The 26,765-nt window shown below is 50.1% G+C and overlaps 10 protein-coding genes across 10 annotated transcripts; 2 read left to right on the forward strand and 8 right to left on the reverse strand.

The window, feature by feature from the left end:
* Positions 1–673: 673 nt before the first annotated feature.
* CABS01_16275 (calcineurin-like phosphoesterase) lies at positions 674–3,183 on the reverse strand (the record flags this gene model as incomplete). The annotated part of the gene is made up of 2 exons (XM_060549606.1): positions 674–2,664; positions 2,949–3,183. The coding sequence occupies 2 exons, from the start codon at positions 3,181–3,183 to the stop codon at positions 674–676; spliced, it is 2,226 nt and encodes a 741-aa protein (XP_060390009.1).
* Positions 3,184–5,398: 2,215 nt separating this feature from the next.
* Positions 5,399–8,098, forward strand: CABS01_16276 (uncharacterized protein; the record flags this gene model as incomplete). Its single annotated transcript, XM_060549607.1, has 3 exons — positions 5,399–6,920; positions 6,975–7,677; positions 7,732–8,098. 3 exons carry the CDS (start codon positions 5,399–5,401, stop codon positions 8,096–8,098), a joined length of 2,592 nt encoding a protein of 863 aa, XP_060390010.1.
* Positions 8,099–8,458: 360 nt separating this feature from the next.
* CABS01_16277 (polygalacturonase) lies at positions 8,459–10,142 on the reverse strand (the record flags this gene model as incomplete). The annotated part of the gene is made up of 6 exons (XM_060549608.1): positions 8,459–8,766; positions 8,838–8,852; positions 8,936–9,444; positions 9,503–9,645; positions 9,719–10,056; positions 10,127–10,142. 6 exons carry the CDS (start codon positions 10,140–10,142, stop codon positions 8,459–8,461), a joined length of 1,329 nt encoding a protein of 442 aa, XP_060390011.1.
* Positions 10,143–11,201: 1,059 nt separating this feature from the next.
* Positions 11,202–13,260, reverse strand: CABS01_16278 (polysaccharide deacetylase; the record flags this gene model as incomplete). The annotated part of the gene is made up of 2 exons (XM_060549609.1): positions 11,202–11,759; positions 11,824–13,260. 2 exons carry the CDS (start codon positions 13,258–13,260, stop codon positions 11,202–11,204), a joined length of 1,995 nt encoding a protein of 664 aa, XP_060390012.1.
* A 228-nt stretch (positions 13,261–13,488) lies between these two features.
* CABS01_16279 (uncharacterized protein) lies at positions 13,489–13,809 on the reverse strand (the record flags this gene model as incomplete). Its single annotated transcript, XM_060549610.1, has 1 exon — positions 13,489–13,809. The coding sequence occupies one exon, from the start codon at positions 13,807–13,809 to the stop codon at positions 13,489–13,491; it is 321 nt and encodes a 106-aa protein (XP_060390013.1).
* A 364-nt stretch (positions 13,810–14,173) lies between these two features.
* On the forward strand, positions 14,174–14,398 carry CABS01_16280 (uncharacterized protein; the record flags this gene model as incomplete). The annotated part of the gene is made up of 1 exon (XM_060549611.1): positions 14,174–14,398. The coding sequence occupies one exon, from the start codon at positions 14,174–14,176 to the stop codon at positions 14,396–14,398; it is 225 nt and encodes a 74-aa protein (XP_060390014.1).
* Positions 14,399–16,243: 1,845 nt separating this feature from the next.
* On the reverse strand, positions 16,244–16,674 carry CABS01_16281 (serine/threonine protein kinase; the record flags this gene model as incomplete). The annotated part of the gene is made up of 2 exons (XM_060549612.1): positions 16,244–16,328; positions 16,385–16,674. 2 exons carry the CDS (start codon positions 16,672–16,674, stop codon positions 16,244–16,246), a joined length of 375 nt encoding a protein of 124 aa, XP_060390015.1.
* Positions 16,675–17,964: 1,290 nt separating this feature from the next.
* On the reverse strand, positions 17,965–19,473 carry CABS01_16282 (uncharacterized protein; the record flags this gene model as incomplete). The annotated part of the gene is made up of 5 exons (XM_060549613.1): positions 17,965–18,021; positions 18,140–18,198; positions 18,265–18,434; positions 18,499–18,842; positions 18,910–19,473. 5 exons carry the CDS (start codon positions 19,471–19,473, stop codon positions 17,965–17,967), a joined length of 1,194 nt encoding a protein of 397 aa, XP_060390016.1.
* A 2,845-nt stretch (positions 19,474–22,318) lies between these two features.
* Positions 22,319–24,374, reverse strand: CABS01_16283 (uncharacterized protein; the record flags this gene model as incomplete). Its single annotated transcript, XM_060549614.1, has 5 exons — positions 22,319–22,507; positions 22,566–22,739; positions 22,803–23,973; positions 24,030–24,120; positions 24,173–24,374. The coding sequence occupies 5 exons, from the start codon at positions 24,372–24,374 to the stop codon at positions 22,319–22,321; spliced, it is 1,827 nt and encodes a 608-aa protein (XP_060390017.1).
* A 577-nt stretch (positions 24,375–24,951) lies between these two features.
* CABS01_16284 (uncharacterized protein) lies at positions 24,952–26,724 on the reverse strand (the record flags this gene model as incomplete). Its single annotated transcript, XM_060549615.1, has 2 exons — positions 24,952–25,053; positions 26,410–26,724. 2 exons carry the CDS (start codon positions 26,722–26,724, stop codon positions 24,952–24,954), a joined length of 417 nt encoding a protein of 138 aa, XP_060390018.1.
* Between the last annotated feature and the right edge of the window lie 41 nt (positions 26,725–26,765).

A 26,765-nucleotide genomic window follows, 5' to 3' on the forward strand; every position in this document is an offset into this window, starting at 1 on the left:
GAGGGTTACCATCGTGGTTGCTCACATGCACTTTAGACTCCTGCCGTGTAGAAAGGATGGACTCGGAGCCCGGACGATGGTCGTATCTGCCGGTGAGCACCCGATACGAGGTTCGGTTTGCGTCCTTCAGGTGAGTGAGTGACACTGACAGGTCCGTCGACACACACTCGACAGCAGCGAACTAAGCGTAGTAGGTACCCAGGAAACATGGGACCGAGCACAGAGTGTCACAGCGCCAGGAGACAGGAGATTCTGACTCGGTATTTGTTCAGACGCAACGTGAGAAGTGAGTATGTGTGTCTTATGCTTGATCATCGCCAGTCTATCGTGTAAGAATTTCCCCCCTGTTGCGAATCATCCTTGCGGCATACCTTATAATCGTGCCCGTAACCCACCTCTCTGGCTCTCTCTCTCTGTGCCGTTATTCACATCCTAGTATAAAGTCTCGTCTAGTCTAGACTAGAACATACATTGCTTGCAACCCCCGCCCATGACAAGCAAACAAATCGGGGAGGGGCTCCGACCGCTTTCAAAACAAAAACTCCTACCGAGTAACCCAATATACCTCATGCTCAAAACAATCTTAATAAATAAACAATGCAAACAGAACCCAAGCTATCAACCATCCCAAGGAGGCGATCCCATCTCTATATTACCAAGTAGTCCATGTCGCTCAGCAGTCTCCCTTCCAGTTCTCCTTGATCCACTCGCCCATCTTGTACGTCAGGGTCTCGTCGGACCAGCTCAGCACGTCATTCTCGCTGTACTCGCCCCCGCTGAACTTGAGCGCGACAATGATCCACTGCAGGATGAAGTCGATGAAGACGAGGTCCACCTTATCCGGCTCGCCCTCTTTGGGGAAGCCGATCTCCGTCTGGATACAGTTGGGGACCTCGTAAAAGGTGATGGGGGAGTGTTCCGTGTCGTCGCCGTCGGTACCGATGTCGTCCTTTGTGGTGTAGCCGCCAATGAGGTCCGGCTTCTTGGACTTGTCGTCATCGTCAATGTTGGAAAGAGGTTGTTGGTTGTCGGCGGGCGTGTGGCGGAGTTCCAGGCGGCGGGGTTCGCCGTCCGTTTGTGCGCTCTTCTCCGTTTTAAGCATGACCATGTCGTTCTTGGGGTACATCATCTCGGGTATGTTCATGAATCGGACGTCGCTCGTGCCCGCCGTCTCCTGGAAAATCTTGCCAGCCTTGTTGAGGAGGTCGATGACGCGCTTGGCGACGGGGTAGGGCACGTCGGGGATGTACTTGAAGGTGCTCGTAAAGGGGGAGACGATGTAGGTGCTGTCCTTTGTGAAGGCGCCCTTGAAGATGTCGAAGCGGAGGCCGCCCGTGTTGACGATGGCCAGGCGCGGCACGTCTTTCCTGTCGTCCTTGTGGATCACGTCCGGGAGGACCTGCGTCTCGAGCCAGGTGAAGATACTGTCGTCGCCGGGGTAGGCGGCGCGGTTGACCCACAGGTCCTGAGGCGCGCAGCCGTACTTGTAATCCAGGTCGAGGGCCTTGCGAGCTTTGGTGATGAGCTTGCTGACGTTCTTGCCGTGCTCTGTCGGGAAGGTCGTCTCGTTGAGGCCGGTGTGGTGGTAGAGGCCCAGCAGATTGTTGTCGATGTACTTTCTCGTAAAGGAGACTGATGCCGCGGCCTCATCCGAGACCTCGTCTGCCGACTTTGACTTCTTCTTGACGTTGTTGACGGACATCCACCCGATGGTCTCGCCGTACCGACCGCTGGCGATGGCGTACGCCTCCCTGTCAAAAGAGAGCGCGTCGCGGACGTGGGCGTGGCCGCCGAAGAAGGCAATGGGCGCGAACCAGGCTTCCTTACGCAGGGCGGTGAAGATGGCCTTGAACTCGGGCATGCGCAGGCCAACGTGGCCGATGACGACAAAGAGGTCGGGCTTCTCCTCGCGCAGCATCGTCTTGAACCATTCCTCCTTGACCGTGTCCTCGACCGGCTGGACGACCGTGTTATTTGCGTTACCCGTGAAGTCGAAGAGGAAGCCGAGAGCGACGACGTTGAGCCCCTGGTTCTTTGTCTTGAACTTGCGATAGCGCTTGGCCTGCGGCACTCGGTCGCCCGTTTTGGGGTCGATGTAGTCGAGGTTACTCGCAATGTAGTTTTCTCTGTAATTCGGCACCGTGATGTCGTGCTCGCGCTGGGCGGCGTCGGCCTGGTAGAGCTCGTGGTTACCCGTGCAGATGACGTCGACGGTCTGCTCCTTGAAGATGTCGTAGGTGAAGAGGCCTTTCGGGGAGGAGGCGTCGTAGAGGCCGTTGCCCTCTACGCGGTCGCCTGTGTCGATGACAAGGAGGTCAACGCCTTGCTCGTCGGCCTTGCGGCGCATGTGCTCGGCAAAGGAGACGTAGTCGCCCCAGTCGGCAGAGTATTGTGGCTCGAGAAGGTGGCCGCCGAGCCAGCCGTGGATGTCGGTGGTGTGGAGGAAGTTGATTTGACCCCAGGTTAGGTCGCGCATCGGGGCGGGGACAGGGGAGGCGGCGCCAGGTTGGGCGGCTGAGGCGAGGGGGAGGTAGAGAGCTGCCGCTGCGGCTGCGGCCGTGAGGACTGAGGGTGGTGATGATCGGTGTTTCGCCATGGCTGTGATGTTTGTATGTGGTTGTCGGGTTCGGTTGATGGGAGGAAGAATGAAAAGAAGCTGAGGAACTCGGGGAGATAGAAACTACAACCCGCTCGCTTCGCCTTCTTGCGGGGGAGGAGACTGGGAATGCTGAGAGGCCAGACCGGCTTAACGTGATGCGTTGGCGAGTCACGGTCACGGGTGCCTGAAGGTGCGGCTGCGGATAGATAGAGAGCTTCCTGAAGCTGTCTCCGATGGGTGCCCCGGACAACCTGACCCGCTACGTCAGCGACGATCCCTCAGGGTTCCTGTTAGGATGCCACTCGCTTATCTGGACTGATGAGCGCGAAATGGGGGGTAGAAGACTAACAGATACGAGCTGGGAGGTATCTGAAACTGTCATGGTACCAGATGGCAGAGCTGGGGGTGCGGGTCCACGCGCCCGGAACGATCCCCGGGCCTACATAGGTACGCTGAACGGGAGTTGAGCTTGGGCCAGTAGGCACCCGTCGGCTAACGTTAGGTCCGCCGTCCGGATGACATTTCCTTATTCTATAAGCCGCGGCTAGCCACAGCCACAGCCACAGGCAGGGGCATAGCCACATGGATATAACTATACTACATACTATTTTAATAGCCTTATAAGTATATAAATAAATAAATAATATAAAATTAGTTTCTATTGTATATCTAGCCTTTATATAATATTATAATAAATTCAGGATGCGCCTAGTAATAAGATATTAATAACTTAGTAACTAATATACGGATCGTATTATAAAAAACTTTTTAAGAAGTAAGGCTGATATAAAGGACTTTATAAGCTTTAGTTTTATAATATATTTATATTTTAATACGAATATAACTTTGTTTACCTCATTATTCGCCTTATTATTAATATTACGTAAGCAAACTATATACTATATTAATCTACGATTTTTATAGATTATTATAAGTATTGATTATGTAAGCAATACTGCTTACATAAGCTCACGTGAGTAATGGAAGGTACTGGAAGGAAACTAAATAAGCTAGAATTCTCTCGAGACGGAATTACGTACTACGATTACGCATTTACTTACGTATGCGCTTATTAATTATATTATAATTAATAAGCAATAGAATATTCTAGTAAGAGGTTTTTATACTTATATATAGGCGTGTATTTGCCTACCTAGACCTTTCGTTAAGCAAGTAACTTCTTATATAATAATTTAACTATATTACTCTTTTTATTATAAAAACCTCTTTTATATACGTTTATTTCCCCTATATTTATATATTCTTGCTTCTATATAAATATTTATTTTTTATATTTTTATAAGAATATCCCGCATTACTTTATTAAAGCTATATGTGCTAGATATTTATATTATAGCCTTACTAATTAAGTACTTATAGCCTAATATTTTATAAATATATTAATATAAAGAGATTTATATTTAATAACTTAACTAATTTAAATTATTATTTTTTAAAATAAAGTACTATTAATTTTTTTAATTCTTATATCTTTATTACGGCCTAACTAGTTAGGTACTAGCTAGCGTAGTTATATTATATAGAATAAGAAACAATAATATTAGAGTTATTATTATTAAAGCTTTTGCTTTATATTATAATTAGTTACCCTAACCTGCTCGTAATATAATAATAACTCTATTCTATGTTAAGGGGTTATAAGTTTAATTCCCGTATATTATATTAATAATAGAATTATATTTTTTATACTATATAGGGCGTCCTAACTATAAGTAGTATATATAAGACTAGTTACCTCGCATTATTATTAAAGTTTCCCTACTTACACCCGTAATATATCCGATTAGTCCTCGGTATAGGGATATACTTTTTAGAGGGAAGACATAGTATCTCGGTCTAAAGTTAGTCGATTTCTCCCTTGGCTTTCACTAAGGATTCTTCACTGCCTTGCCTCCTACTTAGGTAGTCGAGGGGCCTCTCAACTTTGCGCGCGCACGAACTTTTGGGTTCGGCACTCATGTCATTTCTCTATGCTAATTAATAACCCGAAGTCGGGGTAGTTTGATGCGAACCATCTGGGGTAATGCTCTAATATACGAGAACCCCACACGGCATATGTGACACCCTTGCATTTCTCACTCTGTGTCGCAATCTTCTTACCGGAAATGCTGTGATGCCATAGGTCTAGTTCCCGGAAGTACCTCCTCGACGTCTTGGCCAGGTTCGACCATTCCGCTTATACCTATTATAGCGCTTTTAGTCCTCAAGAAAGGCGAAGACCCCCTGTAGCACTAACGTTAATCCAAGCGGACTCTCGAGCTGTGGAATAGCCTCTTGAGTTACGTTTCGGCGAGTTGTTGCCTCACCTGTACATTCGCAGCAGCTTGAACAACGGCGCGTCTCCCCCATTTTACCTGGGCTAGCTCAATACTTCGTATTCAATTCCACGTTCCCTTCCTCAGCAACATTTCACCCTATCTTCAGCGTTATTGACTTTGAGTAAATACTTAGTTTACCCACGTGTAGTCCAGAACCTTCCCCGCATGAAAGTCCTGCCTAAACATCGCTCTGGAGTTCGCATAGAATTCGAATACGATCCAAAAGGCATCGATCATATAATGAGCTACTAGCAATGATGCCAGGGCGGTGGTTCTCGTCCCTATCTAAGCCGACATAAATGCGGGGAGCACCTAGAGACTATCATATTCACCCGATCATATCGACTCAAATTGACAGGAAGCAAAGTATAAATGGATGTAGTCAAGCAGTTGCAACTATTATCGCTTACTCCTTCATCTCCCGCCACTCATTCACCTTTCTCATACCTCACCTGGCACCATGTCTGTCAGTATCTTTGATCTACAGTTCGAGCAACATCGCTCCGCGTTAGGTATACACCAAACTACGCCCCGGCTATCCTGGCGATTTGAAGGCGACGCCGCTAATTGGACACAACTCGGGTACGATCTCGAGGTTACGAGACAAAATATAACCGAAGTCTTCTACGTCGAATCTGCTGACTCCGTATTCGTCCCATGGCCTACTGTTCAGCTGAGCGAAGGCGAATCTGCCTCCGTACGTGCTAAGGCATATGGGCACAATGGCCAGCCGGAGACTTCCTGGTCAAAGTCCGTTACTGTTGAAACCGGTTTACTTTCACCAGAGTCTTGGCAAGGCGCACTCACAATAACGACGCCGGATAAGAGGGCGGATCGTAATGCCACACAGCATCCGGCACTCTTTAGGAAAGACTTCCCTATCGATAGTGAAGTTCAATCGGCGCGACTCTACATCACCGCTCTTGGTATATACGAAGCAGAGCTCAACGGAGAGCGCGTTGGGGATTATGTTCTCGCTCCTGGTTGGCAGTCATACGCGCATCGCCATGTTTATGACACGTACGATATCACGAGTTTTCTGAAAGCAGGCGATAACGCCATTGGCGTGACCATCGGGGAAGGTTGGTTCTCGGGCCGACTCACATGGGGCGGCGGAATCAACAATGTCTACGGTGAGGATCTCGGACTGAAGTCTTTACTCAAGATCAGCTTCAAGAACGGAACGATCCAGTACATCGGCACCGACGAGACTTGGATGTCTACCGAAGCTCCTACTTATTCCTCCTCGATCTATGTCGGTGAATCCTTTGACTCGCGTCTCGTGCAGAAGGGGTGGTCGTCACCCGGCTTCGAGAACCAAAGTGCTTGGAAAGGTGTCCGGCCGACTCTTGGCCCGAGCCATCTAGTTCATGCTGACGGTCCTGGAATACGTCGCATCGAAGAAGTCACTCTGAAGAGCGTCACCTCCAGCCCCAAGGGCGCTACCTTGCTCGACTTTGGACAGAATCTCGTTGGGTGGCTGAAGATTAAAGTCGATGGGCCGAGTGGGACAACGATCAAGCTCACGCACGCAGAGGTCCTCGAAAACGGCGAAATTGGGACGCGTCCTCTTCGAGGCGCTCTCCAGACAGACTACATCACTTTGAACGGCGAGGGCGAGCTGACATGGGAGCCCAAGTTCACATATCATGGATTCCGGTACGTCCAAGTCGAAGGATGGCCTCAGGAAACGTCGCTCGATAGCAACAGCGTCTCAGCCGTGGTAGTTCACACCGACCTAGCAAGAACTGGATACTTCAGGAGCAGCAATGATAAGCTCAATAGGCTGCACGAAAACGCCTTATGGTCTATGAAGGGCAACTTCATGAGCATTCCCACAGATTGCCCACAAAGAGACGAGAGATTAGGGTGGACTGGAGATGTCACTGCATTCGGGCCGACAAGTGTTTTCCTTTACGACACCTCCGGTTTCTGGAAAGGATGGATGAAGGACGTGAACGCTGAGCAGGCTGATGCTGGAGGTAAGAGGGCATAATGGATGGCTTGTTTGATTAATAACTGACTAGCATGCTAAGGAGTTCCTCCCGTCCTCATACCTCATGTCCCTCAGGGGTGGACAGCCAACGGATATCCACCGACCGCCATTTGGGGTGACGTAGCTGTCATCCACCCATACAATATCTTTCAAGCCTTTGGCGATCGAGACCTTCTCCGCGAACACTGGCCAGGCGTCAAACTTTGGCTTGATAACGGTGTTAGGCGTGATTCCACTGGGCTCTGGGATCGTTCAACCTTTCAATTCGGTGACTGGCTCGATCCCCTTGCCCCGCCCTGGGATCCAGCTGCCTCACAAACAAACAAGTTCCTGGTTGCCGACGCCTACCTTGTGCACGGAATTGGTCTAGCTGCACAGATGGCAGAATGGCTCGGGGAGACAGCAGACGCAGACCGATATAATACAGCATACAGTAACCTCAAGACGAAGTTCCAGGCAGCATGGATCAACATAGATGGTACCATGGTGAGCGAAACTCAGACCGGACTTATCCTGCCTCTATACTTCGGCCTAATCCCGGACGCGCAAGTTGCAAACGCCACGCAACGTCTTCGGGCAATTATCGAACAAAATCAGTACAAGGTCGGAACCGGCTTCGCTGCGACACATTACCTTGGCCTCGGTCTCTCTGCGGTTAACGCGACAGATACATTCTATGGCATGATACAGCAAGAGGAAGTTCCCGGTTGGCTGTATCAAGTGAAAATGGGCGGCACAACTACGTAAGATTTTATTTTTGCTACTCTACAAAAACATCATGACTGACCCTGCCATAGATGGGAGAGATGGGACAGTATGCTCCCAGATGGTAAGATTAATCCTGGCGACATGACATCTTTTAATCACTATGCCTACGGCAGTGTTGCCGACTGGATGCATAAGACAATTGGCGGCATCTCGCCAGCAGCTCCGGGATACAAAAGAATCAGCATCGCACCCATTCCTGGAGGTATGCTCACCAACGCTGCCTGCTCCCTGTACACCCAGTATGGCCTGGTCTCAGCCGAATGGTGGCTTGAGTCTGGCAATTTTCGGTTGCAAGTCACTATCCCTCCGAATACTGTCGCAACGATCACGACTCCAGCAGTGGGGAGCAAAGCTGGAAGAACGACAGAGGTGGGAAGTGGAACTTATACATTCTAATAGACAGTTCAAGGACTCGCTTCTTCAGGAGAAAGTTAAAAAGTGTAAGACATTCCGCCAATGTGATCTTAGCGTGTCCGAAGATTCGCATTATAGGAGTCCCGTCGTTTCCAGCATGTCAGAAAGTCAGAGTTAGTTTCAATTGAATTCAGGTCATTACCTGATGAATAACCTATGAAATATCTACAACTATTATCAGATGAAAATGATCTTTCTTCGGTTGATCCGATGTCAGAGATATGGAGCAAGCTTTAGATCGCGTCCATGTCAGACTATTTAGGTTGATAACAGTGTAGCCAGTCGCGTTGAAAGATGCCATCACCCCGCATGGTCATCGTCTTTGAGGTTTCTTCACAGCACTCAGCTACATTCAAAGCCATGTACGGAGACAACATCTCGGCACCGGTACTTGGTAACATCAGCCCCGGTTGTAGTGTTCTTCAAGTCAACGTCCTCAATAGTGATGTCTTCACAGCCGCCCGAGCCTTGGCTGCAGTTCATATCCGCAACGTAAGTAGATGCGCCATCGCCGACCCAGTTGCGGATCGTCATGTCTGAGATCTTGAAAGTACTGCTTTCGCAGTCTCCCTGTTGGCCACTGAAGCTAGTACATTGACCAATGAGAAAAGGTGCCTCTCGTGTCGCAGTGAGGTCAAAGTCATAGAGGGCTAGACAAGCTATTAGTGTATTCCTACATATGTATTTGGAAGGCTCGTGTGGTAATGACATGGTGACTTACTCGCATTCTTGAGGTCTTGGATCAGATCAATTAGCAAGTCTTGTTCAGGTTCAAAATGAAAGCTTGGAAGCTTTCTAGGCTTTCTAGGATTCACTCACATCCAACACCGCCTCCACCTCCATTAGGGGGGTAGGAAACCTGATCTCCAGTCCACGTCTTCACATATGCGCCATACCGAGTCCCCAAGCCCTTGATACGCCTCACAGTCACGTTTTCAACGCGCTCGAACTCGTTCTTATACTGGCCAAGACTGCCAAAGGCTATACCCAGAGAGTGATCCATGGTGGAGTCTTCAATGAGGATGTTGGTAGAGTTGCCTTTAATGGCAATCGCATCGTCGCCATTTCGGATGTACATATTGCGGAACGTGATGCGGTCCGAGTCAATGGTGTCTGCGCCGTCCGTGTTCCTGGCAGGGTACCCGTTGTTGGTAGTGCTGTTGATGTATACGCCATCGAATAGCACGTTCTGCGAGTGCATTATTGCCATGGTCCACATCTGACTCTGGACCATGCGTACGTTTCTCACTGTCATGCCTGACGCTTTCCAGATTGCTAGGGCATGAGGGCGGTCGGGGTAGTTGGACTGGCCTTTGACTAGGTTGTACCTGAACCAAGGGTGTCAGTACGAGTTGGACGGATCTTGTTGAGAATCGAGATACTGACCAGGTCTGTCCGTTACCGTCCAAGGTTCCATATCCAAAGCCGTTAACTGTGATGTTCTTCCCGCCCAGGAACCACGCCGCAGAGCCGTTTTGGAAACCGGTCGGCTGCGGGTTACTGAGCCAGTAGTCGGTGTCTTTGCTCCACTACGTATCAAGCGGAAGTGATCAGTACGTATAGATGGCTCATAACAGGAGTAGTGAGGTTATCTAATCTCACCACCAAGGTCCCATGGATCTCGATCTGGGTATTCTCCAGATCAGTCGTGGTCATCATCTTTTCAATATTGTACGTCGTGTTGGAGAAGACAATCCGGCGATTCTTACGGCATTCCTTGAAGGCTGCAAGGATGGCTGGGGAATCATCGGAGCCGTCATTGTTGGCCTCAACGGTACAAGTGTAAACGGCTCTGTCTTCGAGGACGTTGTTCGGAGAAGCCAAGACTGTAGAGGAAAGGCCATGTAGGGTGAACAAAAGCACGGCCCAACTGAGGTCAAGATTGGGGAGCATCGCGGCAACTGGGAGTCGAAGCTGAATCGATGGGGATTTGAAGACGACTCAAGCAGAGAATAGTGCTATCTGGTCGGTACAACTTATACAACTATCGATAGCCAAAGACATGGTGACGATCATCGAGAAGCATATGCTGTTGCCCGGCATCTGTTCAGGGGCTTCGGCATGATGGTAGTCAACGAGGGTGTCACTCGCTGGCAATTGCGACGGCTTCTGCGAAGCTAGATCAAGAAGTGTGACGATGCCTTCCTTGTGCAGAAGCACTTAGTTGCGAGCCAAGAGCATGAAAGGCAACTTCGTGAACATGAAGATTGATTTACTGTAAGAATACATATCCCGCCACCGATACCGGCCTTTCTCTCAATTGGTGGACTTCATCGCGGCCACCCGCCATCGGGGGATAAAAGCACGAATTCCATGGACGACATCCCCAGATGTGACATCTTCGACCGATGACCTTCCCTTCCTCCGTACTGCTGGTTTCCTGTCAGCCGACCCCGCAAAATACACCTTTCGTCCCAATACAGAAGTACCCCGATTATGGACGGTGAGCGGGTTACGGCCCATTAAGGGATGATAGGTGGGCATTCCCGGAAGATATAGCCAAGACAAATCCCGCCAAGGCACGGGGCTGATTGCATCAGCCCGCCGTCGATACCCCGGATCTCCGAGATATGCACAGCTCGGGTTCCTGCAGGAATTACCGCTGCGACAGACAGGTTGTCGAGATTGCTGCCATGTGCGCTCCCGCCACTTTCTCACGAATCTCTGAACAGTCTCGCGAAAGTCATCGTCTCTTGGCGGCTCATCCAACTCTTCTTAGTCTCGTCGCTAGTTACGTGGCGCAATCATAATGGTTTTCCTCGGACGACGTCATAAATCTTGTCACCCTCATGGCTTGAGCACTTTCAGTCGGCCGTCTCAGCCCACCCCAAACTAATTCCTTGGTAGCTGATTGTTCACAGCGTCATGAGAATTGGATTACTGAATCCAAATAGCGTTTTATTGGGCAGACTATTCGATGGCTAGGTTTGGCTATATCCAAAGATGAAGTAGATACACACTTTATTGACTCTATGCACAGCTCTACAGGATATATAAAGGAAATGTTTTGTCCCATAACCACATCAACGTGATGCAACCATTATTACATATACACACGCACACGACCCTCAGCTAGACAGCCAGCTTAAGAGCAGGTACCGAAGATGGGCTGGCAGCCGGTGCCGCAGTGAGCAGTGGTGGTTCCGCAGAAGCCGTACTCAGAGCAGCAGGTGCTGTCAGGGCAGGTGTAGCCGTTTGAGCCACCGCAGGAGCTGTCGGGGCTGACACCGCCGGTGGCAGCGGTCTGGGTAGCAGCGGGGGCGCTGGAGGTGGCATCACCGCCGGAGGCAACGGGGCCGGCGACACCGCAGACGCCGAAGAGGGGCTGGCAGCCGGTACCGCAGTAGGCCTGGGAGGTGCCGCAGAAGCCGTACTCGGAGCAGCAGGCACCAGCCTCGCAGACGTAGTTGTTGGAGCCACCGCAGGCGCCGTCGGGGCCGATGACGCCGGTGGGGGTAGCGGTGCTGGTGATGGAGACGACGATCTTGGAGGCGGTGGCGGTGGGGGTGGAGGTGCGCTTGGTCTTGTACCAGTTGGCCTCGGCGTCGCCCAGGCACTCGCCGACGGTGACGGCGTTCAGGCCCTTCTCCTTAATGATGCGGAGGAACTCGGGGACAAGGTACTCGGCGGTGTTCTGGTGAACCTAATGCGGATGTTAACTGTCTGTGATGAAGGTCAAATTTTGACTGGACTCGTAGTAAACTTACCTCGTGGGCCAGGGCAATGGAACCACCGGCATCGACACCCTTCTCGAAGATGCCGACGCTGGTAAGGTTGCCGAGGGGAGCGTTGTTGGCGTAGTCGAGGGAGTCGATGTCGGCGTGGATAACGTGGTACTCAAGCGCCTTCAGGATGGAGAGGGTGTTGTCGTTCCAGCTGAAGTAAGGAGGGCGCATGTAAGTGGGGTACTTTCCAATGATGTTGATGAGAGCATCCTCGAGCGTAGTCATCTCAGGGATGATGTCGGCATCGCCCAGTGTGGCGAGGTCGGGGTGGCTGTAGGTGTGCGAGCCAATCTGGTGGCCGTCGGCGACCATACGCTTGACGACATCCTGGAAGTTGTTGATGTTGCCAAAGTTCTCGCCGTTGACGAAGAAAGTGGCCTTGGCGCCAGCCTCAGCGAGGAGGTCGAGGACGTGCTCGGTGTAAGTGAACGGGCCGTCGTCGAAGGTCAGAGCGAAGTCACCCTCAACAGTGCACTTGGTAATGGCAACACCGTAGGGGATGTTGGTGGCCGGGGCGGTAGCGCTGGCGGAGGCGGATCCGGAGGCCGTGCTGGAGGTGGAGGCCGGGATGGTGTCGTTGTTGCCAGCGGGGACGGTGGTGCTGGGAACGGCAATGGGCTCGGTGGGAAGAGCAACACCGGGAACGGTGGTGAAGGAGGGAGCAGCGGTGGGGATGCTGGTGTTCTGGGGGAAGGGAATGTAAGAAGAGCCACCAGGAGGCTTGCCCGGGTACGAGGGGACGTTGCCGGCAGGGGCAGAGGCGGCAGCGGAGGGAGCAGCGGAAGGCCACGAGCCGCCGGATCCAGGCTTGCCTCCTCCGGGGTAAGAGCCGCCGTTGGAGCCCTTGTCAGATCCCTTGTCGGAGCCCTTATCCGAGCCCTTGTCGGAGCCCTTGTCGGAACCAGTGTTGGAACCAGTGTTAGATCCAGTGTTGGAACCAGTGTTGGAACCAGTGTTGGAACCAGTGTTGGAACCGGTGTTAGATCCAGTGTTAGATCCAGTGTTGGAACCGGTGTTAGATCCAGTCGAGGAACCCGTGGAAGAGCCGGTGTTGGACCCGGTGTTGGACCCAGTGTTGGAGCCCGTGTTGGAGCCGGAGCTAGAGGAGCCAGATCCGGAACCAGTGTTGGAACCGGAGCCAGAACCAGAAGAGCCGGAGCCAGAGCCAGAGCCTGAGCCGGAACCAGTGTTGCCTCCGTTTCCGGGGTTTGAGGGGGGAGGATAAGAGCCGCCGGGAGTAGTGGGAACACCGGGGATGGTGGTGTTCACGGGGTAAGGCGGGAAGTGAGCCTTGGTGCTGCTCGGCTGAGGGGCGGGGAGGTCCTCATCGCAGAAGGTCTCGTTCGAGGTCTGGCGGCGGAAGGGGGAGGCGGCCGCTCCGGCCACGAGGAGCGAGGTAGCAACGGTCTTGAAATGCATGATGCGAAAGAATGACTAGTATTATATAAAGAATGACTTTGGTGGTTAGAAACGAGTGACGTTGTCTTACAAGAAGAAGACGGACAGTTGACTAGTAGTGAAGAAGAAGAGGAAGACTAGAAACAATCAAAGGTAGACATGGCGAGCCGCCCATATATCCCATCTGACTTTGCCAAGTCTCGATGGACCCCCCTATACGCCCATGCGGGTTGTCAGCTTTGCAGTACACTAACAACCCCATTCATGTTCATCCCGTTTTAATTGCCAAGATTCACGGCCAAGAACTCCAGTCCCAAGTTCCCAACTCCCCAAACAAGGCCGAGTCATGGTTGGGGTTCCTCGCTTGGGCGTTGCACCGCCCTGCAGGAAAAGCAAAGCAACCTTGTTAGCTTGGCTTGGCGTCTGTAGACTTGCCCAGCTGGCTGGGAAATGGAAACGGGAAGAAAAGGTCGAAAAGGTCCCGTACATGAAGGGCCTGCAAGTCGCGGGAGATAAGATGAAGGGCCACTGAAATAGCTGGCCCATCATCCGTGCAACGGTGTTGGGCATTCTGTACCCCCCGTTGAAGTCCGTCTCACGAGTCACCGTTAGTCTCCTCCTTCACGCTCCCCCCAAGGTGGCGGCCGCTGTTGGCGACGCCTGATGACGACGAGCGGACGCTCAATATGGACGATATAACAAACGGAGGTGCCAAGATACTAAATCCCAAATCAGGGCGGGTCTGGCTTTTAAGAGAAACCAAGGTGATGGCAGGTTGTAGAGGTGTTGTCGCTTTGTCTCCGCCGGTTTGACTTTTCGAATTGTTCTTGGTCAATCTCAAAAGCCTCGATCCAACCAATGAGATCTCGCATGACTCGGCATAAGCCCACTTCGATATCCTTATTAACTAGCTTAATGCTACTTGAATGCGCGCATGGCCCGACAGCTCCGGCACTTCGCCGCTCTTAGCCTTCTTTCAACTTTCAAGGTCACCCTTCAACTGTTCAACAGGCAGGTGGAAAAAAACCCGAAGCTGAACGAAACGGAGAAGTCCATCCTGGTCGAAGCGCGCGCGGAGACGGTCTCCATGGGCCATCTATATAAGATGAAAGCTGTGGCCTCGTTCTGCCTCTCCGAAGGTTTAAACACTGGGCCTTGATTGGGCAAACCCACTCTGGGGTTTGTGATTCAGCACAATATCGAATTGTGGCTACCATCACCAACACCACCCCATTGATATTTGATGAAGTGCGACCTCTGCATCTTTCATGATTTCACAACCGACATTGGGCGGCGCGGTAATTTAAGCAGCCCTGCGGCGTCGCATTTTCCTTTTTCGAACACAATCTTCCGTTGCAGGCATGTTGGATACTGTCCATTGCCTGATGTTGCTGCACGAACAACCAAAGATCTTTTCACGGGCAACGGGGGCCAAGCCCGTAGTGTAAGCCAACGCCGTCAGCCAACACCAGGCACAAGAGAGGGGCCGCCGGACACTCTCAGGGAATCAGAGTCCAGACATCGCCGATGGGTGGTGCGCTTGCAGGGGTCGTCGGTCTGGGCGTCGCTGCGAGCTGTCAGGGGCAGAACAGGGGTTGGCTGCTTGTTTGTTGGAGTAGGCGAGCTGTTCATCGCAGGGCAAGCCAAGGCTCCCAGAAGCTCGCATTCGCAAGGTCCAGAATGTTACCGTTGGAGTTACTGGCCATTATCTCAGCAGCCCTTTCCTTCTTCTGGATGGTGATACTTGGTGCGTTGGCGTGGCTGACAACTCCCCTAGCGTGGCTTCTTGTCTCACAGTCTCAGACACTGAAAGGCTTACTTCAATTTGTTGTTTTCAATGCTGTTAAGTTATCGTCGACTTGCGGCTGATTGTAGCTGAGATCTGTATCTGTATCTCATCATCTGTACTTCACCGTGAAAAGAAACTTTCGCCCAGCCTTCATTGCCTATTTGCCCCTTTATGCTATTCTTGCCTCTCCTCTCGACTCTATTAGCGTCAACTCTTCCTACGTACCGTTAATCTTGGCACTCAGGATGCCACGCCATGAGACAGCGGGGCGCAAACGAGCTTGGCCAATGCACATGCTGAAAGACATGATCTGTGCGCTTTGCCAGCAACTCGCTTCTCATGAAGAAATGGAAGGGTTCCCCTCTCAATTAGCAACCAACTTGAAAGTGCATCAGCGACAGGATCAGTGCTTTGTCAAAAATCTTCAACGCGGCAATCTGTTGATTGCTACAGACATACTGCAGTGCAACAGGCACACAGAGCACTCGCTGTCTCCGGCTTCGATGAAGATTTTCGCTGAAAGCACAAGCAAACTGATCAGTACGGACACCGAAGACGAATATACATAGGAAACCTATTTTCGCACACTATCCAAACCTAACGGAACTGCTCTATTTGAGTTCTTGCTGATTGATCATGTATGCTCCCGTAGGCCACCTGTCGCACTTCTGCGGTCCGCCAAAAGTATATTCTGAAGAGCCCACCTTCTAGAACCACAATAGGAAAGTAGCAAGCAGGGTTATCGTTACTTGTCGATCTCGCAGTTACTTTCGGCCACATGCTTTGCATTTCGCTGTTCCCAAGTTGAAAATAAGCTTGATATCCAAATTAGTATGAACGCAAATCACTCTAACTTTTCCTTAATGCCCGTCACAACCGTCACAAACGGTACAGATAGATGTAACGTCGCTTAAGACTAAATGACTTCCTCGTCGGCTAGTTCGTTTCTGGAGAGGAATTTCGAAAGTCTATAGACTTGTCCACAATGCCGAGGACATAAGTAAGCGCCTCCTGCCCACCAACTACTGCAAATACGTACGGAGCAAAACAGAGAAGAAAATCTTGAAAGTATCATCAACGCCAACGCCATAAATGACCCCCAAGGCAGAAAACAATGGACTCTCTAACAAACATGCCCCTAACGCCGCGCCTTTGGTGAAAATCCATGCCGGTAAGGTCGTCAGAGCTATAGTGCATCAAAGTCCAGACAATACTTCAAGAATTATCCTCATCTGGTACGACTGAACCAAGTAAAATTTTGCGCACATCTGCGTCAAAATTCCGTGTGTCGACGATGTCTCTAGTTGGGAGTCAGTGATCATCACCGATTTGTAAAGAAGCTGAGCATCAACTCACATTCCCGTTTGTTGCTTCAAATCGTCATCCAATGCTTTCAACCGAGTCTCCCCGAGCTTGTCATCAGGATTTTCGTTGTCGTCAAAGAAGCGGATGAACTGGACGCCGATCCAATTCTGCTGTTCGTTTGTCCGTCGAACATGAGTCACCAAGCGTTTGATCGGTCCATCTACACCGCAGAAATTGTCTCGGTTCTTGAGATTCCAGTGTCCGTTCGTCAAGACATATATGCTGACCGGTTTCTTATTCTGGATAGCCTTACTGACCAACTCGTCCAAACTTGGGGCCATGTTGCATTGATCTTCATGGAATAGCATCTTTTCTATATTATCTTTCAATTCCGAGGTCCTTGTTGATTGGAGTGGAGGGTGAGATGAGGTAAAATAGACTTCAAAGGTTGCATTTGGGTCAACCTCTCCCTTTTTGAGTAAGTACGAGAGGACTTGGCAGCTCGCGGCTACTTTCTTTTGATGAGGCTCCATGGATCTCGAGTCATCCACGAGAAACATCTAGAGATATGACTGTCAGTGGACGCAGTGAAACTGATGTAGGTCATGTATTCATCCTTACCTGATCACGGCCCTTCTCCCCTTTCAACTTCTGCAGGGCTGACACCAGCTGTGGGTATGCCTCAAGGGGTCTCCCTTTGAATTCAGACTTCATGCTTGGAGAGCGTCGGAATCGCGAACGTGAGCGATCTTTACCTTCTATGCATAGATTGTAGATGGCTGCCATTGTAATTACACCATCATTGACTTCATGGGGAGAGTTGGGTTCCGTGTTCCATTGAAATTGATTCGGAGGAAAGAGTCCGAGTTGGGATGTGTAGGATGGCAATCTTTCCTGTCGACTTGGGAGACTTTCGTTCCGAAGGACGTCCATCGGAGGGTTGCTGGCGACGTTCAGTGATATTGGTTGTTCCGGTACTCCCATTGCCTCATTTCCCACGTCCATTGGGGTACTTGTCTGAGCTTCGATATTGAGAGCATTTGCGGCATCAACTGGCCCAAACTCCGGTGTTCTGTGCCGATTGAAAGGTCCATGGTAGGTTTCAGATGCCGCATAAGTAGCACCTGGCACAGACAAGCGATTTTCGTGGTTCAAAATGCTGTCAGAACCATGATTCGGTCGCTGGGGCACAGTGTTGAACCTCTGAGGCACTCGCGTGTTATGCCGGTATGCATTTCCCAGGTCAATCTCGTTTCGCATTTCTTCCGGTGACTGTACAATAATTCCAGGACTGGATTCCGATCTTGATCCGATGAAATGAGTTGCCTCTACTGTTCTTGGAGAGTTCTCAACCGGGAGTTGACTCAGTGGGCTGGTTTCCCTCCTCCGAAATGTGGAATATGGCTCTGAGAATCTGGTTGTAAGAGGGTAAAGTTCTTCGTGTGGCTGAACCAGGTCAGGCCCTTCAAAGACTTTGCTCTTCCATTCGTCATGAAGCTCAATGGCCTCGAGCCTTTTTCTTGGGTTCATAGAGAGCATGCGGGTAAGCAGAAATCTGCTCACTGCCAAAAACCAATGAGATTCTTCCCCAGCGAAGCTACTTGCTCTCTGAAGCCATGTTTCAACTGAGTTCAGAAGGCACGGCCCGTCTGGATCTCCGTCATGGAAAGATCCCTCATGAAAGCCTCCTTTTAAGCGGGACATGCGAGTCTCAATAACTCGATCTTTCTGGTAAAGATCACGTCCATACTCTCCCCACCTTGTCCAGACGAGAGCTTCGCTAGCAACGGCTCCGAGAGAGAATACATCGCTCTCCCATCGAATTGCCCTGGAGTCTCCATGATCCCTGTATGCCTCTGGGGCACCTGTAAGATCCAAAGTCAGCTGATCCAGAAGGTGTGATGTCAGTCATTTACATAGCAAGCACTTACTGTACATCCCGTTACCCCAGTTGTCGTCGGCGTTCAGTTCCATTCCCTGGTTTCTTGACCTACGAATATGCCCAGTTCCCATATCCACAAATTTGAATTTTGCAGCGTATACGTTGCCAGACTGATCAGGGCAGACCAGGATATTTTGTGGCCTGATGTCCTGGTGAGTTCTATGATTGTAGATAATTAGCTCAACATGAAACTGGTCAAACGTGATATGTTATGGCAACAGACCCTCTGAGTCCCCAGGACCCTTTGCCTCCTTGAGTTTCCTTGAGGTTGTGAATTGCGTGCAGACCGCCCAATAGATCCATCAAGTTGTTCCAGAAAAGGACACGGTCTGAACGAGCTAAAGGAGGAGGACACGATTCGAAGAAAGACTTCAGATTCCCGCCTCTGGCGTACTCAAGTATTACGGTTCGTAGACCAGGAATTTCGAATGAGCCGAAATATCTAATGACGGACGTAGAATCGTACAGAGTCGGTTGTGCGTCCAGCTGCGTGTACATATTCACTTCATTTTCGTAGGTTTGAACCACCTCTGGGTCTTCTCCATGATAGGTTTTGAAGACCACCTCCTATTAGAACTATATCAGAATCCGAGTCTTTTATTCAGTCTAGCGATTGCGCGGTAGTGTGTATTACCTCCTGGTTAAAGCACAGCGAATGTAGCGTTACTCGAAATACGCAGACTCTGTGGTCGTAGGTGGCCCCTGAGTGTTTGATCTGTTCTTTGGCGATGATAGGGATGATCTGTAGCGGTGGGAGATGTCGTTTGTGAGGTTTGCCTCTCCCTTCGGTATCGAACAGGAAGGGGCAGAATCTCCACTGTTCTTTGTCGAATTCCTCAAAAATACTTTTCTCTGCGGCCTCGGAAAACGCATGAGGTGTCTCTCTCAGTGGTAGTAATCCGTCATGAATAGACTCTCCTGTGAAAAGCGAAATGTGCTGGGGTTGCGACATGTAGACGAGGATGGAGAAGACTTGGATGTAACCCCTCTGAATAGTGGAAGTGCTGTCTTTGATCCAGTCTTCTCGACCAAGGAGAACGCCTTCCACATTCTCCGCCACCCAGAAGCTGTCCAGCGCGCATCGGGGAACAAAATCAACAAGCCCGTCCTCGTACCCTCTCATGCCACGGCAGCTACGCTCGGAGACGTACTGATCTACATATCGCTTAAATTTTGCAATGATGTTGTCTGGCTTCATCTTTCTTCGATTGAGAACTTTAGGGGCTAAGAAGAAACGACAAGTGAGTGCTCTAACAGTGAAAGAACTTCATGCCAAGACTCGGGTTTTGAGGGTTAAAGATGCTCTTGACTCTCAATTTGACTAGGCGCTTGAGGTAGTGACGAAGATTGTCTTGACTTTGAAGCCACAGGATATCAACGCCGTCGATTTCAACTCCAGGCGTTTTTATCCCAGGGGGCTTTCAGAAGGTTTGTGGGGATAACGGCGAGGCCAGGCGAGCAAAGCCAATGCGGCGAATTTCATCGTTTTAACTGCCATACCGTTGGCGAACCAGTAAGGCAATAAACGCCTGATAGGCATCGACTCAGGTCAGACAGACTTGGTGCGCCTGGTCTGCTTTTGGCGCGGATTCCTCCTCATTATTGGCCACATTCGACGTGACAGGCTATGAAAATGAGGGACAACTTGCATAGAGGGGCTGGTTTTATTGATCCTTCCCAGCAGAGACAAGCGTTCCATATGCAGCCTGTGCCAAAAGTTGTGGCAGGCCAAAAATTCAGAATCAATGTTCCTTGCTCGTCGCTGAGCGGAAGAATCGGCATCCTGCAGGTCTCGGCAGCGTTGTCTGACGTGCAGCCTGGCCTCCATCTCTCAGCCCCGAGCGAAATAGCCAATGAGTCCCTCAAGTGCGGCCGATTCTCCCGCCGCTCTAAGCTCGCGCGACTAGGCCTGCAAGGGGTGAGGCAGAGGAGCCGAGGTGAGCATACATACTCCAGATAACTATAGAGGTAAGTGCGGCGAAACTTTTGGTACCCTTTGCACCTTTGTAGCACTCAAGGTGGGAAAGTTTGCAAGGAAAAAAGAAGGCTTCGAAAGTTATAAAAAGAAGAACCTCTCATCTGAGGAAGTCCTGGTCCCTCAGTTTAACATGGTCTTAGCACAGGAATGAAAAGCACTTTTTCGTATCATCATTAGGACTGTGTTGTAATCTTTCGACACATTTTTACAATATAAAGGGATGGTGCCTAGGACGAGAGGCAGGTGAGCAGGTGATGCTGCTGACTTTGCTTGAGGGAAGGAGAGGTGGGCCTCTTCTTGCCCATGTCGGAGTGTGACGTCGAGGAAGCTACGTTCTTGCTGTATGGAGATGCGTCGGAAGTCCCTACCCACACTCCTTTGAAGCAAGCTCCGTCGCTACACGTCTGCTCCATGGTAGACCTACGGGAGCAGTGATGAAAAGCAAGCGGGAACAGTGATGAGAAGACAATCACGGAGCCGTTTCCCCTCGGGGGGAATCGTAAGACTTCTAGGATTTCATATCTGAGTTCTCTTGATCTGGCCCACAAATCCACAGCTCCAGATCATGCGTTTCCAATGGAACGATTTCCCTTGCTCTGTTGACACCCGTCCAGACGCAGTTCGTCGTTGTTGATTCGTATTCCCATTTTATGAGTTCTCTGCGGCCCAGATTTGAAACAATATCAAAAGGAGATGGCGAATGAGAGAGTGGACGGCGTGCTTGCCTACGAAATATCTACTTGAGTAAGCCTCCCCCGAGCATCGTCCCGAATTCCAGAGGATTCTCACTGAGCAGGACCAACTCCTGCCTCGACCTTCCGCAACGTCAATGCATAGATGCTTCCATCGTGCGAGAATTGTTGGTCTAGTTGGTTTGACCAAGAAAACGGAAAATCGTGAAGGCCGGTGTTCGATTATCCTCCGATGCGAACGCTTCTACTTGTTTTGCCCCAGCGGCCAAACGATGCATTCTGGGACCAAGTAGATATACAGAAGTAATGTGACGAGAAACGCGATTCTTCTCGTGCCAAAATGATCCCCAAAGGAGCAAAAGACGAACCCCCGGCAACCTTTCATAGAGTCAAGTGAACGTGTTCCTCAGTCGACCATTTTTAACCCTCTACCTACTGTGAGCGGAAGCCCAGTTAACATCCCCTGTTTTACATCATTGGGACGACTCGTACTGTGTTGAATATTTTCCCAACATTTTCCTTTACATACCATCTTCAGGCCTTTTGGGGGGAAGGACGTACTGCCTACGGAGTGTGTGGTAGGTCCTTCTAAGGAAGGAGCCGGTTCGAGAGGACGGCAGGGGAGGAAGGAGGGGGAGCATGGACGATTCTTTGAGAGGCAGCAACCACCGAGACCCGGCCCAAGGGAAATCTAAGGCAAGAAAGGTCAACATTGAGACATGGAACTCCAGTATTCCGACGGCCGACCTGTCAACAGATCTCAGACCGATAGACGACGGAACGTAAACTATTGGATTATTCTTGGACGACTTTAAACGCAGAAATATGCAGCTGTCTGTTCGATTACACGTGCCATCTGATATTTGGCAGAAATACGAACTGGTTCAAAACGCGAGACCTTAGAAGCTAATGATTTGTCCGGGCCGCCAACCCTTTAAAATTTAGCAAATGGCGTCGACTTAACACGGTTAATGGCACCTGACCATATGCATTCGTCTCTAGCGGCACCAAGTATCCCGAGATCTCAAGTGCTAGCTCTGTACGGGGAAGTGCTCTTTGAGAAACCTCTGTCTGCACTGGCTGCCTACATTCTGCCTCGGCTCTCGAGCTTCATCCCAACCTCCCCCGCTAATGCTGTAATGTCAATTTGCGCTAGAAGCCTGCTACTGGTGACCATGCGTGCTTTGGGGCGTGCTTTGGGGTGAACATGCAAGAGGCAGACAAATCTCCATGTCAGCCATTTATACATTCATTACATCCAGTGGGGACAAGGCAGCGTGAATCTAGCAAGATACGAAACATCAACAAAATAGTTCAGAATTTCCTTCACCGGTAGTCATTTTTGTTACATGATGTCTATAATAAGTGAATTCTTACAATTTCCGCCGTGCACTTTTTCTCAGTCTTACACACATGAATAACCAGCCGCCGATGGTTGCCGCGGTCAGAGGACCACAGAAGCTTAAGAAGAGCATTAAGCTATCACGCTTCCAGATGAATGGTCTTGTCATGTCGTCTGGCCCATCTTCTTTCCAAAGCAACACTCCACTCTGGAAGAAAGTCTACCATTAAGTCAGAGGTTCATATCATGCCGGCGGTATTCGGGTAAGCCGTTCTTACTGCAACGAAAGTGGCCGGCAGAAAGATTAGTGTTGCGATCGTGATGACATGCATCGACGTCGTTTCCTTTAACGTCTTGTCTGTTATGACTTGCATCTGCTTCGTGTTCTCGTGCGCTATTTCCGCGAACCAATTACCGATATGACTGGTACGCTGCTGGAGTAATCGCTCATACTTTGAGGTCCCATGTTAGCTTAAGAACGCTTTCTTTCATTCTGCTTCTGATGGTATGCTCACCAGCTGTATGCTTTGACCAAGGGTGATGGCCAAGCAGCGCATTTGTTGCAGTCGTGTTTCCAATCTCCTCGCGATAGATTGGACTTCTTTGATGAAGTTGCTGATTGCTCCTTCACATGCAATCTTTCCGCGAAACTCGGCGGCGGCGGTGTGACTGTAGAATGTGCAGATGTCATTAAGGACACCAATATCAAGTTCCAGAGCTAGAGAAGCTCGATGAATGATTTCAGAGTGCTTGTGCAAGGTCTGCACGTCTTTGAACCGAAACTGGTTGAGAACCTCCCATGTGTCTGGCTGGGGAGGCGGTGAACTTGTGTCCGTAGTACAAGCAGTGCAATGGCCACCGAGCTCCGGATCCGTCTGTTTTGACTTCTCCTGTCTCAGCCAAGAGCTCAGAGTTGAAGACGTCCTGTTTGCCATCCGGGATAACATCGACATCTTGTTCTTCTCAGGGTCAATAGTGGTGGTCAAAGTGCCCGACATGGATTGACTGTGCGAGTACATAGTTTGGCTACGGGAGTCTCTCAAAGGCTTTGGGTACGCACTTAAGAGGCTGGACTCCCTGTCAATGAGGTCATCGACAATCGCTTTGCTGGCTGGCGTTACAATCGCTCGAATCCCTGCCTCGGTCTCGTTGATGAACTGTCGCCAATTCTCATCGCACCAGCAGAGGTAAACCAAGTGAGTAGCCAACGACGCCTGAAGATAGAGAGAAACATCTCCATCTTGTGTTTCAGTCTTGGCTGGAATTCTGAGGAGAGGACTTGTTTTCTTGATCCGGTCTTCAAAAACATCATCTGCCTTGACGGTGAACCAAAAGGCCCGTCCAGTTTCCACGTCGAAGGAGTGATAGTTTGCAACTTGACGAATCTGCCAGTCCCAGACCCCTTTGCCACTTTCGGAAGATTCGACGGAGCGGAGAAGATAAGACAGTTGTATTTCGCGACCGGAACGGCCGATCTTAGGAAGCTCTGGGAGGCCTTCAGTGAGACAGTTGAGCGTGTCGCTGCCTTTGAACTGAGCCAGACAGAGATCGAGAGGCTCGCTCTGTCGTCCGAAGGCGTGTACTGGCTCCAAGAAGGAGGGGTTGACTTGGTGATATGAGCAAACTAGTTTGAACATATCCATAGAGCAACTCAACGGCGATCTCGAGTTATCTGCGCTAACAAAACTTTCCGTGGTGGTCAGTAGTTTTCAACCAAGGGTTGAAGGGGTATCATAGCTTACACGTGACGAACGTGCGGGTCTTGATCACCGCGGTGCAGGTGTGACCAAAGGGTCTCCATATCCCAAATGGCTTCTTCCTCATCAGGGAATTCTACTGACATCAGATCAGGAGCCTAAAATTAAGAAAGTACATGGTTTCTCACGATTTCGTCTTCCAGTCTCCCAGAACGTTATCACAGATGCCGCGCGGTCAAACAAGGAGCACTCCCTCTCTAGGAGGCTTCTATATTGCCGTTCACCGAAGAGAGCTTCATGAGGTTCTTGTTTCCTGAGCTGTACTTGAGGATATTCGTCGGAATTACGGCAAATCTCCGTGAACCGATCGTACGCGTCTTGTGTCTGCATGTTGAGAATGAAGGTTTCACAAAACAGATACACAGAAACCTGAGGCAGGATCTGGACAAAGCGTCTACAATAGGTGTAAAGATAACGACAGGAGTCGGCACAACCAGGGGGTCTTCCTTAGTATTCTGAGAATGCGTCGCCTGTGGGCCGAGCCTCAGGAAGATGGATGACATTTAAGTTTGAAGAAAAGTACATGCAATAATTCCATTTCGGCCCGGGTGGCGGGGTCGCTCAAGATTGTCAGATTCTCACTGGCTAACGCATTCGGTGTTTGCCTTGCAGAGGTGCACATCTCGAACACTGCCTCTCGCGCATTAGCAGCACTAGATTCATGCAGGATTGTGCCTTAGGTAACGTAGTAGACATCGATTACTGAAAACCCCTCTACTTATGACCTAATGACCCGAATAAATACTCTCCCTTCATGAGGCTTAGAATACCATATCGTGCGTCCGGGCGTGGTTTAGGCAAGAGACACGTCCGGTGCTTGATTGCTGTCTCTAGAGCCTAGCCTGAAACTAGCCTGACCTCGGTTTCTTTTTTTTTCTTGGTATAACCAGATGTTGAACGTCGTCCTTTATGTCGCTTTGGTTAGTTTTGAGTAGCCCAAAGTCGTGATATACTGGGTTACCTGAGTGATTGCTATTGTGGCCGTTATCACATAGTCGCCATCCTTAGACTGTCTAACATTAGCTATATCTCCACTAGAGTCTCCGTCTGCCTCTTCTCTACCACTGTTGCTGATCATCATGTCCTTCATCTCTCCCTCTTTACCCTGCATCAGCATCTCTACCGTCTATACCTATTGTCTCCGTCTTTCTCTTTGTCCCCATCTCTCGGCCTCTATGCATTGTTTCCGTAGGTATTCTCGTATATTACCCTTATTATCTCATATAGAAGGATGAAACATGCTTACCGTGAGGCTAAAGTTGCCCGCGCCTCGCGTATTCTGGAGCCAGGCCTCAAGAGCATCCCTCCGAATTCTGTATCCATTGATGGTCGAGACTATCATTGCGCGACCGATTCATTGATTCCATGCGGGGTCCGATTCAAGAGAAGACCAACAACGGCGAGGCACATTTGAGGAATGACAAGAGCTGAGCCCCATAATTAAGTGTTGAGTCGCCTCGAGGCTCAATGCAGGCTCCCATACTGATCACATCGCCACCGGTCCGGAACGAACCAAATAGGGGAAGGGGGAGTTGGAAGCCTACGCACCGCCTGTTATTAACAGGACACGAAAGCACGTCAACTGCGACTTCATTGGCCGCCTGATATCTCACCGGCTGTGATCGGGCGCATTGCTTCGGCCGTCTTGGGGCTTGTTGGATGTTAGACAAAACCCCGCTTCAGCAGGCTGGCTCAGCTGGTCAGCGTTACCATGCACGGCACTTCTAGCTGCATCAGTTGTCTCACCGGTAGGTTCAGTGATAACCACGGCACCTGTTCTGTTGTCCAATCAAGCAGATTGTTGCAGCACACCTCCGCCATCGCTGACTTGGTCTGGACCGCTCCTATCGTCTGTGTCAGCTTCGTGAAATAGATGCCTTACCGCAAGCGACAGGCGCTCTCACTCGAGCTGATCCACCCGCCAAGATAGCCTGCTCATACAGAGTAGCATAGCGTACCAGGTTCTCTTGAGGAAGTAGAAACGGAATGACTCCCAAGGATCTGATACTCCTACCTTTGGGATAAGGGCAACATGACTGACCCTTGAGGAATTCATTATGCTTGGGGAAAGGTGGCAGAAGGGGCCCTCTTATTTAAGTGATTCAGTTGGATCATAGATCGTAGATTTTCTACGAGGCAAATCACTAGTAGAGATGGTAGATCATGAAACGATTTGATATCTTATAGTACCTTGATCCTGACTTATTGTAGGTAGTGAGAGGTTTTATGATAATGATGGGTTACAGTCCATGACTTCTCAGTCTAGCTTACTCTCAATACCACCAGCAAGCAATCATGGGTTCCAAATTTCCTACTACTAAGCTAACTCACAAATGAGGACACGAACAAGATCGAATATACTTACGAACGTCCACCAGCTTGGTTCGGGCGTCACCAAAGGATCGATCATCCATGGATCATCTCTGTCTACCCAATTTTGTGCCGAATCCTGAACCTCTTCGAGAAAGTCCAGAGCCCCCATAGGCTTACTTCTGTCCATATCAAAATCTGAGTAGTAGACTTCATTGGACCTGCGGTCGCCGCAGCCATAAGACTTATGAAATTTAGCACCAGGCTTCGAGCAGATACCATAGTCAATGAGATAGATTTGCGTCGGGTCGTATTGATACCCGTTGTCCACGGCTTCCAAAAAGTAGCCTCTGATATCTTTCTGGTTCATGAGAGACACTACCGATTCTCTACAAGAGCTGAACATCCAGT

Source organism: Colletotrichum abscissum (genome assembly GCF_030869225.1).
Source record: "Colletotrichum abscissum strain IMI 504890 chromosome Unknown Scaffold_89.1, whole genome shotgun sequence".
NCBI classification, from domain to species: Eukaryota; Fungi; Ascomycota; class Sordariomycetes; order Glomerellales; family Glomerellaceae; genus Colletotrichum; species Colletotrichum abscissum.